At 70.6% G+C, this 19,795-nt stretch overlaps 1 protein-coding gene across 1 annotated transcript in view; it reads left to right on the top strand.

The window, feature by feature from the left end:
• LOC125428554 (zinc finger protein 420-like) overlaps positions 1 to 19,795 on the top strand; it is a 577,239-nt gene that overhangs the window by 552,086 nt on the left and 5,358 nt on the right. Inside the window, 1 exon segment of the mRNA XM_048488860.1 lies at positions 15,922 to 16,048. Coding sequence (XP_048344817.1) covers positions 15,922 to 16,048 — 127 coding nt within the window.

Below are 19,795 nucleotides of genomic sequence, written 5' to 3'. Positions count from 1 at the left end.
GGTGGGGGGGGGGGGGGGTGGGGGGGGGGGGGGGTGGGGGGGGGGGGGGGTGGGGGGGGGGGGGGGTGGGGGGGGGGGGGGGTGGGGGGGGGGGGGGGTGGGGGGGGGGGGGGGTGGGGGGGGGGGGGGGTGGGGGGGGGGGGGGGTGGGGGGGGGGGGGGGTGGGGGGGGGGGGGGGTGGGGGGGGGGGGGGGTGGGGGGGGGGGGGGGTGGGGGGGGGGGGGGGTGGGGGGGGGGGGGGGTGGGGGGGGGGGGGGGTGGGGGGGGGGGGGGGTGGGGGGGGGGGGGGGTGGGGGGGGGGGGGGGTGGGGGGGGGGGGGGGTGGGGGGGGGGGGGGGTGGGGGGGGGGGGGGGTGGGGGGGGGGGGGGGTGGGGGGGGGGGGGGGTGGGGGGGGGGGGGGGTGGGGGGGGGGGGGGGTGGGGGGGGGGGGGGGTGGGGGGGGGGGGGGGTGGGGGGGGGGGGGGGTGGGGGGGGGGGGGGGTGGGGGGGGGGGGGGGTGGGGGGGGGGGGGGGTGGGGGGGGGGGGGGGTGGGGGGGGGGGGGGGTGGGGGGGGGGGGGGGTGGGGGGGGGGGGGGGTGGGGGGGGGGGGGGGTGGGGGGGGGGGGGGGTGGGGGGGGGGGGGGGTGGGGGGGGGGGGGGGTGGGGGGGGGGGGGGGTGGGGGGGGGGGGGGGTGGGGGGGGGGGGGGGTGGGGGGGGGGGGGGGTGGGGGGGGGGGGGGGTGGGGGGGGGGGGGGGTGGGGGGGGGGGGGGGTGGGGGGGGGGGGGGGTGGGGGGGGGGGGGGGTGGGGGGGGGGGGGGGTGGGGGGGGGGGGGGGTGGGGGGGGGGGGGGGTGGGGGGGGGGGGGGGTGGGGGGGGGGGGGGGTGGGGGGGGGGGGGGGTGGGGGGGGGGGGGGGTGGGGGGGGGGGGGGGTGGGGGGGGGGGGGGGTGGGGGGGGGGGGGGGTGGGGGGGGGGGGGGGTGGGGGGGGGGGGGGGTGGGGGGGGGGGGGGGTGGGGGGGGGGGGGGGTGGGGGGGGGGGGGGGTGGGGGGGGGGGGGGGTGGGGGGGGGGGGGGGTGGGGGGGGGGGGGGGTGGGGGGGGGGGGGGGTGGGGGGGGGGGGGGGTGGGGGGGGGGGGGGGTGGGGGGGGGGGGGGGTGGGGGGGGGGGGGGGTGGGGGGGGGGGGGGGTGGGGGGGGGGGGGGGTGGGGGGGGGGGGGGGTGGGGGGGGGGGGGGGTGGGGGGGGGGGGGGGTGGGGGGGGGGGGGGGTGGGGGGGGGGGGGGGTGGGGGGGGGGGGGGGTGGGGGGGGGGGGGGGTGGGGGGGGGGGGGGGTGGGGGGGGGGGGGGGTGGGGGGGGGGGGGGGTGGGGGGGGGGGGGGGTGGGGGGGGGGGGGGGTGGGGGGGGGGGGGGGTGGGGGGGGGGGGGGGTGGGGGGGGGGGGGGGTGGGGGGGGGGGGGGGTGGGGGGGGGGGGGGGTGGGGGGGGGGGGGGGTGGGGGGGGGGGGGGGTGGGGGGGGGGGGGGGTGGGGGGGGGGGGGGGTGGGGGGGGGGGGGGGTGGGGGGGGGGGGGGGTGGGGGGGGGGGGGGGTGGGGGGGGGGGGGGGTGGGGGGGGGGGGGGGTGGGGGGGGGGGGGGGTGGGGGGGGGGGGGGGTGGGGGGGGGGGGGGGTGGGGGGGGGGGGGGGTGGGGGGGGGGGGGGGTGGGGGGGGGGGGGGGTGGGGGGGGGGGGGGGTGGGGGGGGGGGGGGGTGGGGGGGGGGGGGGGTGGGGGGGGGGGGGGGTGGGGGGGGGGGGGGGTGGGGGGGGGGGGGGGTGGGGGGGGGGGGGGGTGGGGGGGGGGGGGGGTGGGGGGGGGGGGGGGTGGGGGGGGGGGGGGGTGGGGGGGGGGGGGGGTGGGGGGGGGGGGGGGTGGGGGGGGGGGGGGGTGGGGGGGGGGGGGGGTGGGGGGGGGGGGGGGTGGGGGGGGGGGGGGGTGGGGGGGGGGGGGGGTGGGGGGGGGGGGGGGTGGGGGGGGGGGGGGGTGGGGGGGGGGGGGGGTGGGGGGGGGGGGGGGTGGGGGGGGGGGGGGGTGGGGGGGGGGGGGGGTGGGGGGGGGGGGGGGTGGGGGGGGGGGGGGGTGGGGGGGGGGGGGGGTGGGGGGGGGGGGGGGTGGGGGGGGGGGGGGGTGGGGGGGGGGGGGGGTGGGGGGGGGGGGGGGTGGGGGGGGGGGGGGGTGGGGGGGGGGGGGGGTGGGGGGGGGGGGGGGTGGGGGGGGGGGGGGGTGGGGGGGGGGGGGGGTGGGGGGGGGGGGGGGTGGGGGGGGGGGGGGGTGGGGGGGGGGGGGGGTGGGGGGGGGGGGGGGTGGGGGGGGGGGGGGGTGGGGGGGGGGGGGGGTGGGGGGGGGGGGGGGTGGGGGGGGGGGGGGGTGGGGGGGGGGGGGGGTGGGGGGGGGGGGGGGTGGGGGGGGGGGGGGGTGGGGGGGGGGGGGGGTGGGGGGGGGGGGGGGTGGGGGGGGGGGGGGGTGGGGGGGGGGGGGGGTGGGGGGGGGGGGGGGTGGGGGGGGGGGGGGGTGGGGGGGGGGGGGGGTGGGGGGGGGGGGGGGTGGGGGGGGGGGGGGGTGGGGGGGGGGGGGGGTGGGGGGGGGGGGGGGTGGGGGGGGGGGGGGGTGGGGGGGGGGGGGGGTGGGGGGGGGGGGGGGTGGGGGGGGGGGGGGGTGGGGGGGGGGGGGGGTGGGGGGGGGGGGGGGTGGGGGGGGGGGGGGGTGGGGGGGGGGGGGGGTGGGGGGGGGGGGGGGTGGGGGGGGGGGGGGGTGGGGGGGGGGGGGGGTGGGGGGGGGGGGGGGTGGGGGGGGGGGGGGGTGGGGGGGGGGGGGGGTGGGGGGGGGGGGGGGTGGGGGGGGGGGGGGGTGGGGGGGGGGGGGGGTGGGGGGGGGGGGGGGTGGGGGGGGGGGGGGGTGGGGGGGGGGGGGGGTGGGGGGGGGGGGGGGTGGGGGGGGGGGGGGGTGGGGGGGGGGGGGGGTGGGGGGGGGGGGGGGTGGGGGGGGGGGGGGGTGGGGGGGGGGGGGGGTGGGGGGGGGGGGGGGTGGGGGGGGGGGGGGGTGGGGGGGGGGGGGGGTGGGGGGGGGGGGGGGTGGGGGGGGGGGGGGGTGGGGGGGGGGGGGGGTGGGGGGGGGGGGGGGTGGGGGGGGGGGGGGGTGGGGGGGGGGGGGGGTGGGGGGGGGGGGGGGTGGGGGGGGGGGGGGGTGGGGGGGGGGGGGGGTGGGGGGGGGGGGGGGTGGGGGGGGGGGGGGGTGGGGGGGGGGGGGGGTGGGGGGGGGGGGGGGTGGGGGGGGGGGGGGGTGGGGGGGGGGGGGGGTGGGGGGGGGGGGGGGTGGGGGGGGGGGGGGGTGGGGGGGGGGGGGGGTGGGGGGGGGGGGGGGTGGGGGGGGGGGGGGGTGGGGGGGGGGGGGGGTGGGGGGGGGGGGGGGTGGGGGGGGGGGGGGGTGGGGGGGGGGGGGGGTGGGGGGGGGGGGGGGTGGGGGGGGGGGGGGGTGGGGGGGGGGGGGGGTGGGGGGGGGGGGGGGTGGGGGGGGGGGGGGGTGGGGGGGGGGGGGGGTGGGGGGGGGGGGGGGTGGGGGGGGGGGGGGGTGGGGGGGGGGGGGGGTGGGGGGGGGGGGGGGTGGGGGGGGGGGGGGGTGGGGGGGGGGGGGGGTGGGGGGGGGGGGGGGTGGGGGGGGGGGGGGGTGGGGGGGGGGGGGGGTGGGGGGGGGGGGGGGTGGGGGGGGGGGGGGGTGGGGGGGGGGGGGGGTGGGGGGGGGGGGGGGTGGGGGGGGGGGGGGGTGGGGGGGGGGGGGGGTGGGGGGGGGGGGGGGTGGGGGGGGGGGGGGGTGGGGGGGGGGGGGGGTGGGGGGGGGGGGGGGTGGGGGGGGGGGGGGGTGGGGGGGGGGGGGGGTGGGGGGGGGGGGGGGTGGGGGGGGGGGGGGGTGGGGGGGGGGGGGGGTGGGGGGGGGGGGGGGTGGGGGGGGGGGGGGGTGGGGGGGGGGGGGGGTGGGGGGGGGGGGGGGTGGGGGGGGGGGGGGGTGGGGGGGGGGGGGGGTGGGGGGGGGGGGGGGTGGGGGGGGGGGGGGGTGGGGGGGGGGGGGGGTGGGGGGGGGGGGGGGTGGGGGGGGGGGGGGGTGGGGGGGGGGGGGGGTGGGGGGGGGGGGGGGTGGGGGGGGGGGGGGGTGGGGGGGGGGGGGGGTGGGGGGGGGGGGGGGTGGGGGGGGGGGGGGGTGGGGGGGGGGGGGGGTGGGGGGGGGGGGGGGTGGGGGGGGGGGGGGGTGGGGGGGGGGGGGGGTGGGGGGGGGGGGGGGTGGGGGGGGGGGGGGGTGGGGGGGGGGGGGGGTGGGGGGGGGGGGGGGTGGGGGGGGGGGGGGGTGGGGGGGGGGGGGGGTGGGGGGGGGGGGGGGTGGGGGGGGGGGGGGGTGGGGGGGGGGGGGGGTGGGGGGGGGGGGGGGTGGGGGGGGGGGGGGGTGGGGGGGGGGGGGGGTGGGGGGGGGGGGGGGTGGGGGGGGGGGGGGGTGGGGGGGGGGGGGGGTGGGGGGGGGGGGGGGTGGGGGGGGGGGGGGGTGGGGGGGGGGGGGGGTGGGGGGGGGGGGGGGTGGGGGGGGGGGGGGGTGGGGGGGGGGGGGGGTGGGGGGGGGGGGGGGTGGGGGGGGGGGGGGGTGGGGGGGGGGGGGGGTGGGGGGGGGGGGGGGTGGGGGGGGGGGGGGGTGGGGGGGGGGGGGGGTGGGGGGGGGGGGGGGTGGGGGGGGGGGGGGGTGGGGGGGGGGGGGGGTGGGGGGGGGGGGGGGTGGGGGGGGGGGGGGGTGGGGGGGGGGGGGGGTGGGGGGGGGGGGGGGTGGGGGGGGGGGGGGGTGGGGGGGGGGGGGGGTGGGGGGGGGGGGGGGTGGGGGGGGGGGGGGGTGGGGGGGGGGGGGGGTGGGGGGGGGGGGGGGTGGGGGGGGGGGGGGGTGGGGGGGGGGGGGGGTGGGGGGGGGGGGGGGTGGGGGGGGGGGGGGGTGGGGGGGGGGGGGGGTGGGGGGGGGGGGGGGTGGGGGGGGGGGGGGGTGGGGGGGGGGGGGGGTGGGGGGGGGGGGGGGTGGGGGGGGGGGGGGGTGGGGGGGGGGGGGGGTGGGGGGGGGGGGGGGTGGGGGGGGGGGGGGGTGGGGGGGGGGGGGGGTGGGGGGGGGGGGGGGTGGGGGGGGGGGGGGGTGGGGGGGGGGGGGGGTGGGGGGGGGGGGGGGTGGGGGGGGGGGGGGGTGGGGGGGGGGGGGGGTGGGGGGGGGGGGGGGTGGGGGGGGGGGGGGGTGGGGGGGGGGGGGGGTGGGGGGGGGGGGGGGTGGGGGGGGGGGGGGGTGGGGGGGGGGGGGGGTGGGGGGGGGGGGGGGTGGGGGGGGGGGGGGGTGGGGGGGGGGGGGGGTGGGGGGGGGGGGGGGTGGGGGGGGGGGGGGGTGGGGGGGGGGGGGGGTGGGGGGGGGGGGGGGTGGGGGGGGGGGGGGGTGGGGGGGGGGGGGGGTGGGGGGGGGGGGGGGTGGGGGGGGGGGGGGGTGGGGGGGGGGGGGGGTGGGGGGGGGGGGGGGTGGGGGGGGGGGGGGGTGGGGGGGGGGGGGGGTGGGGGGGGGGGGGGGTGGGGGGGGGGGGGGGTGGGGGGGGGGGGGGGTGGGGGGGGGGGGGGGTGGGGGGGGGGGGGGGTGGGGGGGGGGGGGGGTGGGGGGGGGGGGGGGTGGGGGGGGGGGGGGGTGGGGGGGGGGGGGGGTGGGGGGGGGGGGGGGTGGGGGGGGGGGGGGGTGGGGGGGGGGGGGGGTGGGGGGGGGGGGGGGTGGGGGGGGGGGGGGGTGGGGGGGGGGGGGGGTGGGGGGGGGGGGGGGTGGGGGGGGGGGGGGGTGGGGGGGGGGGGGGGTGGGGGGGGGGGGGGGTGGGGGGGGGGGGGGGTGGGGGGGGGGGGGGGTGGGGGGGGGGGGGGGTGGGGGGGGGGGGGGGTGGGGGGGGGGGGGGGTGGGGGGGGGGGGGGGTGGGGGGGGGGGGGGGTGGGGGGGGGGGGGGGTGGGGGGGGGGGGGGGTGGGGGGGGGGGGGGGTGGGGGGGGGGGGGGGTGGGGGGGGGGGGGGGTGGGGGGGGGGGGGGGTGGGGGGGGGGGGGGGTGGGGGGGGGGGGGGGTGGGGGGGGGGGGGGGTGGGGGGGGGGGGGGGTGGGGGGGGGGGGGGGTGGGGGGGGGGGGGGGTGGGGGGGGGGGGGGGTGGGGGGGGGGGGGGGTGGGGGGGGGGGGGGGTGGGGGGGGGGGGGGGTGGGGGGGGGGGGGGGTGGGGGGGGGGGGGGGTGGGGGGGGGGGGGGGTGGGGGGGGGGGGGGGTGGGGGGGGGGGGGGGTGGGGGGGGGGGGGGGTGGGGGGGGGGGGGGGTGGGGGGGGGGGGGGGTGGGGGGGGGGGGGGGTGGGGGGGGGGGGGGGTGGGGGGGGGGGGGGGTGGGGGGGGGGGGGGGTGGGGGGGGGGGGGGGTGGGGGGGGGGGGGGGTGGGGGGGGGGGGGGGTGGGGGGGGGGGGGGGTGGGGGGGGGGGGGGGTGGGGGGGGGGGGGGGTGGGGGGGGGGGGGGGTGGGGGGGGGGGGGGGTGGGGGGGGGGGGGGGTGGGGGGGGGGGGGGGTGGGGGGGGGGGGGGGTGGGGGGGGGGGGGGGTGGGGGGGGGGGGGGGTGGGGGGGGGGGGGGGTGGGGGGGGGGGGGGGTGGGGGGGGGGGGGGGTGGGGGGGGGGGGGGGTGGGGGGGGGGGGGGGTGGGGGGGGGGGGGGGTGGGGGGGGGGGGGGGTGGGGGGGGGGGGGGGTGGGGGGGGGGGGGGGTGGGGGGGGGGGGGGGTGGGGGGGGGGGGGGGTGGGGGGGGGGGGGGGTGGGGGGGGGGGGGGGTGGGGGGGGGGGGGGGTGGGGGGGGGGGGGGGTGGGGGGGGGGGGGGGTGGGGGGGGGGGGGGGTGGGGGGGGGGGGGGGTGGGGGGGGGGGGGGGTGGGGGGGGGGGGGGGTGGGGGGGGGGGGGGGTGGGGGGGGGGGGGGGTGGGGGGGGGGGGGGGTGGGGGGGGGGGGGGGTGGGGGGGGGGGGGGGTGGGGGGGGGGGGGGGTGGGGGGGGGGGGGGGTGGGGGGGGGGGGGGGTGGGGGGGGGGGGGGGTGGGGGGGGGGGGGGGTGGGGGGGGGGGGGGGTGGGGGGGGGGGGGGGTGGGGGGGGGGGGGGGTGGGGGGGGGGGGGGGTGGGGGGGGGGGGGGGTGGGGGGGGGGGGGGGTGGGGGGGGGGGGGGGTGGGGGGGGGGGGGGGTGGGGGGGGGGGGGGGTGGGGGGGGGGGGGGGTGGGGGGGGGGGGGGGTGGGGGGGGGGGGGGGTGGGGGGGGGGGGGGGTGGGGGGGGGGGGGGGTGGGGGGGGGGGGGGGTGGGGGGGGGGGGGGGTGGGGGGGGGGGGGGGTGGGGGGGGGGGGGGGTGGGGGGGGGGGGGGGTGGGGGGGGGGGGGGGTGGGGGGGGGGGGGGGTGGGGGGGGGGGGGGGTGGGGGGGGGGGGGGGTGGGGGGGGGGGGGGGTGGGGGGGGGGGGGGGTGGGGGGGGGGGGGGGTGGGGGGGGGGGGGGGTGGGGGGGGGGGGGGGTGGGGGGGGGGGGGGGTGGGGGGGGGGGGGGGTGGGGGGGGGGGGGGGTGGGGGGGGGGGGGGGTGGGGGGGGGGGGGGGTGGGGGGGGGGGGGGGTGGGGGGGGGGGGGGGTGGGGGGGGGGGGGGGTGGGGGGGGGGGGGGGTGGGGGGGGGGGGGGGTGGGGGGGGGGGGGGGTGGGGGGGGGGGGGGGTGGGGGGGGGGGGGGGTGGGGGGGGGGGGGGGTGGGGGGGGGGGGGGGTGGGGGGGGGGGGGGGTGGGGGGGGGGGGGGGTGGGGGGGGGGGGGGGTGGGGGGGGGGGGGGGTGGGGGGGGGGGGGGGTGGGGGGGGGGGGGGGTGGGGGGGGGGGGGGGTGGGGGGGGGGGGGGGTGGGGGGGGGGGGGGGTGGGGGGGGGGGGGGGTGGGGGGGGGGGGGGGTGGGGGGGGGGGGGGGTGGGGGGGGGGGGGGGTGGGGGGGGGGGGGGGTGGGGGGGGGGGGGGGTGGGGGGGGGGGGGGGTGGGGGGGGGGGGGGGTGGGGGGGGGGGGGGGTGGGGGGGGGGGGGGGTGGGGGGGGGGGGGGGTGGGGGGGGGGGGGGGTGGGGGGGGGGGGGGGTGGGGGGGGGGGGGGGTGGGGGGGGGGGGGGGTGGGGGGGGGGGGGGGTGGGGGGGGGGGGGGGTGGGGGGGGGGGGGGGTGGGGGGGGGGGGGGGTGGGGGGGGGGGGGGGTGGGGGGGGGGGGGGGTGGGGGGGGGGGGGGGTGGGGGGGGGGGGGGGTGGGGGGGGGGGGGGGTGGGGGGGGGGGGGGGTGGGGGGGGGGGGGGGTGGGGGGGGGGGGGGGTGGGGGGGGGGGGGGGTGGGGGGGGGGGGGGGTGGGGGGGGGGGGGGGTGGGGGGGGGGGGGGGTGGGGGGGGGGGGGGGTGGGGGGGGGGGGGGGTGGGGGGGGGGGGGGGTGGGGGGGGGGGGGGGTGGGGGGGGGGGGGGGTGGGGGGGGGGGGGGGTGGGGGGGGGGGGGGGTGGGGGGGGGGGGGGGTGGGGGGGGGGGGGGGTGGGGGGGGGGGGGGGTGGGGGGGGGGGGGGGTGGGGGGGGGGGGGGGTGGGGGGGGGGGGGGGTGGGGGGGGGGGGGGGTGGGGGGGGGGGGGGGTGGGGGGGGGGGGGGGTGGGGGGGGGGGGGGGTGGGGGGGGGGGGGGGTGGGGGGGGGGGGGGGTGGGGGGGGGGGGGGGTGGGGGGGGGGGGGGGTGGGGGGGGGGGGGGGTGGGGGGGGGGGGGGGTGGGGGGGGGGGGGGGTGGGGGGGGGGGGGGGTGGGGGGGGGGGGGGGTGGGGGGGGGGGGGGGTGGGGGGGGGGGGGGGTGGGGGGGGGGGGGGGTGGGGGGGGGGGGGGGTGGGTTACAGGAATGTAGATTTTTCCTGCAATCCTAAAACCACTGTCCTGTGGGGAGGCCCAATTGAATAGGAGCATTGTAGCTTTGGTTTGTCTTAATTGTCTCCTCCCCCTCCCCGCTCCACTGTTCCATTCTCCAAGACAGCTGAACTGCATGGGATACCCCAGAAGCACAACTGTGTGCAGAGTTACTCCACAACAACCCCACTGAGCTCCTGAGGTGTCTCAGAAAGCAGCCTGGGTGAAGTCCAGTCTGTCTGGGTCTTTTCAAAATTTATCTGCTTTTTAAACAATGTTCTGCAGCACTGAAAGAGCAAGCGTGATGTCGTTGTTTAAAAGCATGGGAATCTAATCTGGGTTTGACTCCCCACTCCTCTACATGGAGCCTGCTGGGTGACCTTGGGCCATTCACAGTTCTCTCTGAATTATGTAGGGTGGTGAGAACCGCAAAGGATTGCGAAGAGCTCCAAGCGGACCTTGATAAATTAGGTGAGTGGGCTAAGAAATGGCAAATGCAGTTCAATGTAACGAAATGTAAAGTGATGCACATAGGGGCAAAAATTCCAAACTTCACATACACGCTACAAGGGTCAGTGCTATCAGTCACAGACCAGGAAAGGGATTTGGGTGTCTTAGTTGATAGTTCCATGGGAATGTCAACTCAATGCATGGCAGCTGTGAAAAAGGCAAACTCTATGCTGGGGATAATTAGGAAAGGAGTTGATAATAAAACTGCAAAGATTGTCATGCCCTTATATAAAGCAGTGGTGCGACCGCACTTGGAGTACTGTGTCCAGTTCTGGTCGCCGCATCTCAAAAAGGATATTGAGGAGATAGAAAAAGTGCAGAGAAGGGCAACGAGGATGATTGAGGGACTGGAGCACCTTCCTTATGAAGAGAGGCTGCAGCGTTTGGGACTCTTTAGCTTGGAGAGGAAATGTCTGAGGGGGGATATGATTGAAGTCCATAAAATTATGCATGGGGTAGAAAATGTTGACAGAGAGACATTTTTCTCTCTTTCTCACAATACTAGAACCAGGGAGCATACATTGAAAATGCTGGGGGGAAGAATTAGGACTAATAAAAGGAAACACTTCTTCATGCAACGTGTGATTGGTGTTTGGAATATGCTGCCACAGGAGGTGGTGATGGCCACTAACCTGGATAGCTTTAAAAGGGGCTTGGACAGATTGATGGAGGAGAAGTCGATTTATGGCTACCAATCTTGATCCTTTTTGATCTGAGATTGCAAATGCCTTAACAGACCAGGTGATTGGGAGCAACAGCTGCAGAAGGCCCTTGCTTTCACATCCTGCACTCTAGCACCCAAAGGCACCTGGTGGGCCACTGCAAGTAGCAGAGAGCTGGACTAGATGGACTCTGGTCTGATCCAGCTGGCTTGTTCTTATGTTCTTAACTCTCTCAAGCCGCGCAGAGACTGGGAACAGCAAACACCTCTGCATGCCTCTTTTCTTGAAAACCCTACAGGGTCACCATAAGTTAGGTGTGATTTGAGGGCTCACAGACCCACACAGCACTGGAATGATCTGCCAGGACAGGAGGCAGAGACTGAAAAGGGGGAAGGCCCCTTTCCTGGGAGGGAGGGAGGGAGGGAGGAAGGGAGGGAGGGAGGGTTTGCTTCTGCAGGAAGGGCTTCTGATAGGCATCCCAGGAGAAAACCCTTGCAGCCAGATGCTGGAAGAGATCCTTCCAAGTAAGACAATGGAGGATAAGCTTTTAGATCGTGGGAGGGAGGAAGGCTGGGATCATCCTCAGCCATGGTTGTCATGAGGTTGCCAACTCACAGAGGGCAAATTCCTGGACATTTGGGGGTGGCTTTGGGATGGAGGGTGGCTCTTCAGTGATGTGTAATATTGTCTAGTCCACTCTCCAGGGCCACCATTTTCTCCAGGGTCCTCCAGATGTTCAGAGACTACAATTCCCATGAGCCCTACCACTTGGCCATGCTGGCAGGGGCTGATGGGAATTGTAGTCCATGAACATCTGGAGGGCCATAGTTTGAAGACCCCTGTGTTGGGGTCTTATTTCTTTTAAGTAATAAACTTTTTGTTTGATTTGTTGAACCTGGCTTATGTCTCTCCCACTCTGTCCTAGCCAAGTACAGGGCACCAAAAACCGATTCACTTGGGCAGAACACTCCCCAAACTACAAAGTATAGCTGGAAGGAATGTAAGACAGACTCAAGGTCAGGCACAGTGGGATAACTTTGGTCAGGCACAGTGGGATAACAGTGGGAGCTTTGGGCTGATCTGTCATCAATATGCTGATGACACTCAGCTCATTCTGTTGATGGAGGGGGGAGCGGTTGCCGCCCCTGCGGCTCTCCAGCATTGTTTGGAGGCGGTAGCTGGTTGGTTGCGGCAGAGCAGGTTGCAACTGAATCCATCGAAGACGGAGATCCTCTGGCTAGACCGCAGGGGTGAGGTTAGGGATTTCCAGCCGCCGGTGTGGGAGGGGGTCTCATTGGCGCCGACCCCCTCTGTTCGCAGTCTGGGGGTCCACCTGGATTCGTCTCTCTCAATGGAGACCCAGGTGGCCCATACAACCCGGACTGCATTTTTCCATCTTCGCCAGGCCCGGCGGTTGGCTCCCTTCCTCTCCCAGGCGGATCTGGCCACTGTGATCCATGCAACGGTCACCTCCAGGCTGGACTATTGTAACTCGCTGTACGCCGGCCTTCCCTTGCTTTTGATTCGGAAGTTAAAACTGGTCCAACATGCGGCAGCACGCCTGCTCACAGGAGGCGCCTTCAGAGAACACATCCAGCCTGTGTTGCGACAGCTGCATTGGCTCCCGGTTGAATTCCGAATCATCTTCAAGGTGTGGGTTTTGACCTTTAAGGCTTTGCGCGGCCTGGGACCCTCGTACCTTCGGGACCGCATCACCCCATATGTCCCAACTCGGCCTCTGCGCTCTGCAGAGGCCAACTTACTGGTGGCCCCCGGCCCCTCTATGATGCGGCTGGCCTCCATGCGGGCCAGGACCTTTACGGCACTGGCCCCGGCCTGGTGGAACACCCTTCCTCCAGCTGTCCGGGCCCTGCGGGACCTGGGTGAGTTCCGCAGGGCCTGTAAGACTGTGTTGTTCCACCGGGCCTTTGGAGTGTCCAGCTGCTGACATGGTGCCCCCTTACTGCCCTGCCCCTAGGGCAGTTACATCAGGGTCCCCTCATATTGAGGGGTCCTGCCATCCCCCCCCCATGGGGGTAGGTTTTAAATTGGGGTCGGACGCCTTTTATTATGTATTATGGTTTTTTGCTGTTTTATGAGTTTTAAGCTATTTTATGGGATGGAGCCTATGTGTTTATATTTGTACGACCGCTCCTGTTGATGTTGTAGTGAATGTTGTTCACCGCCCGGAGCCCTTCGGGGATCGGGCGGTATACAAATTAAATAAATAAATAAATAAATAAATTAATTAATAATAATAATAATAATAATAATAATAATAATAATAATAATAATAAACGCAGCCCCATACGAAGACTTCAGTGCTTGTGGAGCTGGGTTGGTCAGCACAGGAGAGGAGACTTCTGAGAACTCTGTTGCCGAGGTCCAGATGCTCTAGCACCATCACCAGTATCCATGGAAACACCACCAGTGTCCACCAGTCATCACACAAGTTGACTCCCCTGTGACAGGCAGAGAGGGGCAGAGCATGCTCGCGAATCCCTGGTATCAGCCTGCTGCCCACCATGTACAGAAGGGCAAGAGGGACAAGTGGCACATGGGCATGCATCGCTGTGAGGGTCCTGCCACACCTGCCCATCCCTCCTCAGCTCCCTTGGCGGAGGCAGCCATGACAGAAGGCCAGGTTGTCCTTCCTGCACTGGGGTTTGAGTGACAGGAGCAGTATCTTTTTGCCAGGCAAGAGAAGCACAGACCCCAGACGACCAACAGGGAGCAACACAAGGGCACAGTCACAGGAGGCCTGGGTTCAGGTCTCACTAAGGATCTTGGCTGGTGCTCCCCTCATGTATCGTCTCCCTGATGCAGAGTTGCCAATGTCCAGGTATGGCCTGGAGATCGCTTAGACCAGTGATGGCGAACCTTTTTGAGACCGAGTGCCCAAATTGCAACACAAACCCACTTATTTATCGCAAAGTGCCAACCCGGCAATTTAACCTGAATGCTGAGGTTTTCGTTTAGAAAAAACCGGTTGGCTCCCTCTTCCTCCGCCCCACCGGCTTGAGCAGGGGCCAGCCTGCTCTAGCCTCCAGCAAGTCCCATGCACACCACTCTGTGCCTCTCTAGCATCCCTGCCTCCTCTGCGCCCCCTTCCCCTCGGGCAGCAGCCACCCAGAGCACAGACACCAGGTCCGCCAGCCGAGTCCTCCCTGCTCACCGTGGTGCGTGCATGTCGTGCTCAGTGGCCCAGGCCAGCCTAGATGTGTGTGTGGTGTGTGTGTGATTTTCTGCCCCCCACATGACGAACTCTGTGTGCGCGTGCCCACAGAGAGGGCTCCGAGTGCCACCTCTGGCACCCGTGCCATAGGTTCGCCGTCACTGGCCTAGACTCTTTGGGAGATGGACTCCATACCTTTATACCCTGCCCTCCACAGGCTCCACACCTTGAATTTCCAGGAGTTTGCCAAACTGGAATTCACAACTTTATGCATTTGGCAGGGTTTGTTGTCCCACCCCCACCCCAGCTTCCATTCATCCCAGCAACCCTTGTGCCTAAGATTTACACTTGCTCTACAACAACAAGCGACCCCTGTGCCTATGGCCCTGACCCACTTAGTAGCCATCGGAAGCCCCTGGAACAGCCTAATCCAGAGTAACACTTTTAAAGACCCAGAAAAAGTTAAATTTCCCAAAGGGCCAAACAGGCATATTTCAAAAACCTTGGTATGTCGCACACTGAAATATTACAAACCATTCTTTCGTTCTTACCCACCATGTGTCTTCATTTTCCTTCCGGCATGTTGCTGTCTGCTCGCTACTGAACACCTCAAAGAAAGAAATCTCTTTTCGTAGTCTGGTGAAGTAAAGGCATCTTTTCAATGTTGCAGGTGACCCAATAGAGGAAGAAGGAGATGGAAGAGCAGGGCTCAAAGGAGAGAGCCATGCCGGAGATTCAGGGTCAGGAGCCCCTGAACTCAGAAGTTCTTTGCCGACGCTTCCGGCAGTTCTGCTACCATGAGGCCGATGGGCCCCGAGAGGTTTGCAGCCGGCTCCATGGACTTTGCAACCGCTGGCTGAAGCCGGAGAGGCACTCCAAGAAGCAGATCCTGGACTCGGTGATCCTGGAGCGGTTTCTGACCATCCTACCCCCAAAAATGCAGCGCTGGGTCAGAGGATGTGGGCCGGAGACCAGTTCCCAAGCGGTGGCCCTGGCCGAGGGATTCCTCCTGAGTGAGGCAGAGGAGAAGAGGAAAGAAGAACAGGTGAGGGCTTTTATTTTCAGGTGTGCCCAGTTCAAGCAACGATATCTGACCTTCTCCTAAAGCTTCTCAACCCAGTATTTGCCCAGGTGTTTCATCCACCCGAATGAGAGGTTTTAATGACCTGCTTCAGCAGCCACTTCTTCTAGGGAATATCTTATTCCTCCAGATAATTCCCTCGGGTTTAAAAAAACCCTTCTAGGCCTGCTGATAGAGAGGTGCAGAGTCTGGGTCTGGGGTAGGATCCATTCCTTGGTATCTTCCATTCCATATCTTATCTTTGTCCCTCGCTGTTGTTTCAGAGGTGGGGTCTATCCGTGAAAATGGAAACAAAATTTTCTCAGGTGGAAGGAAGTCCATTGGAAGAAGGGCAGCCGGCTCAGGCCCAGGAGCATACCCAAGACGCCCTCTTGTGTGGTAAGGACTCATTATGCCTGGATTGGATTGGAGCTCCCAGCTAATTTGATGGGTACAGAGTTCTGGCCCAAAAAACATTTCTTCATCCAACTTATGGTCCTCAGTGTTCAGAAGCTGGGATGCCTGTAAAAGGGGATTAGTCACGTTCATGGAGGCAGTTGCTCCTCACATTGAAAGGTGGCTCAAAACAGACACATCTCATCTGAGCTCTTCAGCCTTGATGCTAAACAAGGTTCTGCTTAGTGCAGCTCAGGAAACCCATTGCTAGGTTTTGCTAATATTAGGAAATCTGACAAAGCTACTGTAGGAAATAGATCACTGGATAAGGAATGCCAGGCTGTGCAGAGGGGCTTGGAGTGGATGTTGAAGTTGCTTCTGGCTGAAAACCCAGATGTGACATTAGTAGATCAGTAGATGCTACGGATACTCATTGGTATTACTCTCAGTTTCCAGGTATGCTCAATTCAGGTATAGTTTTTGGCCAGATGTGACAGCGAGGCTCCATGGCACATCATTTTGGCCTCCCTTTTTCCCCCCACCAGCCTGGACTCAAGGGCGTGTACAAGGGCCCAGCTGGTGGGAAAATAGTATGTCTGGGCCTTTAGTCTGGTCCAGCAGTCACCTTTTTCAGCTCCAGTGTTCGCAAGGCAAGTTTCAAGTATCACAGAAATCTAAAACACGTCAGTCGCATTCACAGGCTCCTGGTGACGTTGTGCTTCTCTTCCGCCTCTCCCACAACTTCCTACAAAGTGTTAAAATTCTGAGTGTACACAGGGCAAGGTTTCACAGCCCTGGGAACGGGGGTGAATGAAGGGCATGCAATCAAACAGAATAGGAAGTGGAGGCTAATACTCCTTCAATATTTCCCCCTCTTCCAGGCAGTGAAGAGGCATTGCTGACCCGTTCTCTTTGTGGAGGGGTGGAAATCATTGCTGCAGCTCCAGTCCAGGTAGGGTAGATGAGCAGGGGACAGCGTGTGTGTGTCCCCCCCCTTTTTTTTTCTCAGGGGGACTTTCCTCCTGCAGTTGGTGCCCAGGCAAGAGACTCTGAATGCCACTCCTTATACACATACTAAAATCTCCATTCTGCACCTCTGACTATGTCCCTTTCCAGTACACTGTCTGTGCCTGACTTGACCTCTCATGAGGGAATCTGCTTTTTCTTTCAGTCTCTGATTTGCTTTGAGGAGGTGGCCGTGTATTTCACGGAGGCAGAGTGGGCATTGCTGGATCCAGACCAAAGAGCTCTTTATGAGGACGTCATTTTGGAGAACTATGGGAGCGTAACCTCTTTGGGTAAGTGTCCAGGTGTGGGGGTAGCCCTGCCCCCCTCCCCAACCTTGGGCCCTGCCCCGCAACCGCAGCCGGGAGACGACTCACCAGCGGCACGGGAGGCTGCTGGACAAGAGCCGCCGCGCTGCTGCGCCGACGGCTCCGGGGATCGCCCGTCTCCTCTTCCGGCCGGCGGGGCATGCGGAGGCTCCGCCGGCAAGGAGCGGCACGTTGGTCGGTCGGCGAGGAAGCCGGCCGACGAAGAGCGGCACGTGGGTTGGTCGGCGAGGAAGGGCCAGCTGAGCCCTCTTGGGCTGATTAGGGGCGGCGGCAGGGAGAAAAGAGGCAGGGAGGCGGGGTTTTCAACCCCCGCGTTAAGGGGCAAGGGGATAAGAAGGAGGAAATCTGGCAGAGAGGGGAGAGAGGACGGGAAGGAGGGAAGGAGTGGGAGCGTGTGCTGGGGAGGAGAGCTGGAAAGAGTTGGGAACAGGCAGGGGAAAGTCCTGGAGGAGAACACTCCAGAGGGGGAAGAGGAGAAGAGGCCAGAGAGCAAGGACGGGGAAAAGAGGAGTGACGGCGGGCAGAGAGAGGTGCCCAAAGCCAGGAGAGAGAGAGAGAACAGAGCTGGGCTGGGCAGGGAGGCTTCCCTGCTCGCCTGGCCTAGAGTGCTGTGGACCCTGGGCCACCTGTGGGTGGCAGGGTCATCCTGTGGCTGAGACGGCTGTCTCAGTTAGTCCACTCCCTGGAGAACGGGAGTGAGGCCGACAATTCCAGCTGCCGGGCAGGGGAAGGTGGGTTGGCAACCGGGGTCCCGGAGGGGACCCCGCCCCGGGCGCAGGACAGTAAGGAACTCTCATAGGTGCCAGGGGTGCACCTTTCTGCCTGTGTCAAAATCAAAATTTTGAAGAGCAGTAGGACTGTTCTGCTACTTACTCCCTTGTGGAGGCCTTGAGGTGGTGGGGAGGCAATGAAAGCAATATTCAGCATGGCTGAGTAGAAAGATCCAAAGCACCTGGTTTTCCTAGGACAACTTAACTCAGAGAGAGTGTCCCAGCCTGAGACCAGTTCTCTCATGAAGACTCTGGAAAGGGCCTCATAGAATCATAGTTGGAAGATATCATGAAAGCAAGCCTGGGAGAGCCAATGCTTGTTTCATTAAAACCTGGGTTCTTTTCTCCAATAACTCCAACTAGCCGAGGTCTCAACGATTTTTATTGAAAAACAGAAATCAAAGAAATAAAGCTTAGATGCAGTTAAGGGATTGCTTAGCTGGTTACCTCCCTTTTGGTTCTTGGTCCCAATTCCGCGAGCCCATGGCCCAGAGATGCTTCTCTGACCACGTCTCAAGATGGAATTCCAAACCCTTTGTTTTCCCCTTCTCAGGAAAACTCTGTTCAGGCCATGAGGTAACTTAGGCCTTTGAAGTTTCATCCTAGCACCTCTGCATAGTTTCTTGTCCTCCCTCCAGGAGATCAAAAGGCAAAGATGCTTTTCACAGTCATATGTGACTTTGCTAGTTTTACAGTACTATTCCATCACAGAAGAGAACACAAGGATCCTAAAATCTGGGATGCTCTGAAGCTCCTTCCTCCTGCTGTATTCATAAATGAGGGATACTCCAGGGAATGTTAGGGGGAGTTACTTAGCAAAAGCCAAGGTAGAGGAGGTCCAAGGCCCTTCCCTACAACCATCATCTAGGTGCCTTTGGGACTTACCTGCACTCTTTATGTTGGGTGCCTCTTCCAAAAACCCTGGGGGTTTCAAATGTTGAGTTCGCTAGATTAAGTCCTTCTCCATTGCGGAAGAAAACTTCTGGGTTCTGTCCTTGTGCCCAGTCAGGGAGGCAGGAATCTTAAATTGATTGACAGCTTCCCTCTTGCACATGGACAGCCCCCCTGAGCTCTAGTTTCCTTCCTGCCTCGAGGGAGAGCAGATGACTGCAGTTGCCTGTTCTCTATCCTGTTCTCTAAACCTTTTGTTCTCTTAATTGTCTTGGGCTGGGAGAGGACCACGGACCTCTTTGTGGACCTCGGGCGGTAATGACTTTAGTGCCTTTGGCACTATTAGTCTTGAAATCCATAGCAACTATCCCTCCTCTCAGCTGCCCCCCCCCCTCCACTGCAGCGACAGAGAGCATGCAAAGCCTGGCAGTTTTTCTCTCTTCCAAGGAGAAGAATTCAACATGAGTTCAGGACCAGCTGGAACGGTTGGGCCAGCTGAAAACAGGGCTTTCCGTTCCCACAGAGGAGCAAGCCCTCAGCACCGTGGTTTTGGTCCAAAGAAGGAAGGTGCTTCCAAGGTGGCCACCGACAGCACGGGAAATTGTGCTTTGGCACCAGAGATACAAACGCTGCCCGGGGCTCCTCTCTAGAGCCAGGAGGGCCTGGAAGCAGCCCCAGAGGAGGAAATCGTGTTGTCCCAGACCGTAAAAGGTGTGGAGGAGTCCAGTTCCCTTTTTCCCTTTTTCAAGGGAAAAAGATGATCTGAAGGCAGAGCTGGCAGAGTTAAGAACATAAGAACAAGCCAGCTGGATCAGACCAGAGTCCATCTAGTCCAGCTCTCTGCTACTCGCAGTGGCCCACCAGGTGCCTTTGGGAGCTCACATGTAGGATGTGAAAGCAATGGCCTTCTGCTGCTGCTGCTCCTGAGCACCTGGTCTGCTAAGGCATTTGCAATCTGAGATCAAGGAGGATCAAGATTGGGAGCCATAGATCGACTTCTCCTCCTTCAATCTGTCCAAGCCCCTTTTAAAGCTATCCAGGTGAGTGGCCATCACCACCTCCTGTGGCAGCATATTCCAAACACCAATCACACGTTGTATGAAGAAGTGTTTCCTTCTATTAGTCCTAATTCTTCCCCCCAGCATTTTCAATGAATGCCCCCTGGTTCTAGTATTGTGAGAAAGAGAGAAAAATTTCTCTCTGTCAACATTTTCTACCCCATGCATAATTTTATAGACTTCAATTCTATCCCCCCTCAGACGCCTCCTCTCCAAACGAAAGAGTCCCAAACGCTGCAGCCTCTCCTCATAAGGAAGGTGCTCCAATCCTTCAATCATCCTCGTTGCCCTTCTCTGCACTTTTTCTATCTCTTCGATATCCTTTTTGAGATGTGGTGACCAGAACTGAACACAGTACTCCAAGTGCGGTCGCACCACTGCTTTATATAAGGGCATGACAATCCTTGCAGTTTTATTCTCAATTCCTTTCCTAATGATCCCCAGCATAGAGTTTGCCTTTTTCACAGCTGCCATGCATTGAGTTGACATTCCCATGGAACTATCAACTAAGATGCCCAAATCCCTTTCCTGGTCTGTGACTGATAGCACTGACCCCTGTAGCTTGTATGTGATAGTTCATTAGAGCAGGGTTCCAGTCAGAAAGGGCAGCTTGAGAGAGGATATTCTGGCCCGTTTTGGAGCACACCTGAGGGCTGACCAACAACAGGAATCCTCTCAGTTCGCTAGTGAGCCTCCTCCTACCCACTACTCACTTCCCAGATCTATGAAAAGGGGCTTCTCGGGCTGGAAAAGAAAAGCAGCCTTGAAGAGACCCAGAATCAGCCCAGAACGCATTTCCTCTGACTCGTCTGAGTCTGATTATGCCGAGAGGGAAGAGGGGGAATTCTCTTCCGGGGAGGAAGAGCCGGAGGACATACAGATCCCGGAGCAGGCCTCTAGGTCCTTTTCTTCTTGCAAAATCTGTAGCAGCCATCCACCCTAATGTGGCGGAGGGTGGGGAGGAATGACCTAAACAAAAGCCTAAGTCCTTA

Source organism: Sphaerodactylus townsendi, linkage group LG03 (assembly GCF_021028975.2).
Source record: "Sphaerodactylus townsendi isolate TG3544 linkage group LG03, MPM_Stown_v2.3, whole genome shotgun sequence".
NCBI classification, from domain to species: domain Eukaryota; kingdom Metazoa; phylum Chordata; class Lepidosauria; order Squamata; family Sphaerodactylidae; genus Sphaerodactylus; species Sphaerodactylus townsendi.
Note: the sequence above shows the minus strand (reverse complement) of the source record. Positions and strands in the feature narration are given on the sequence as shown.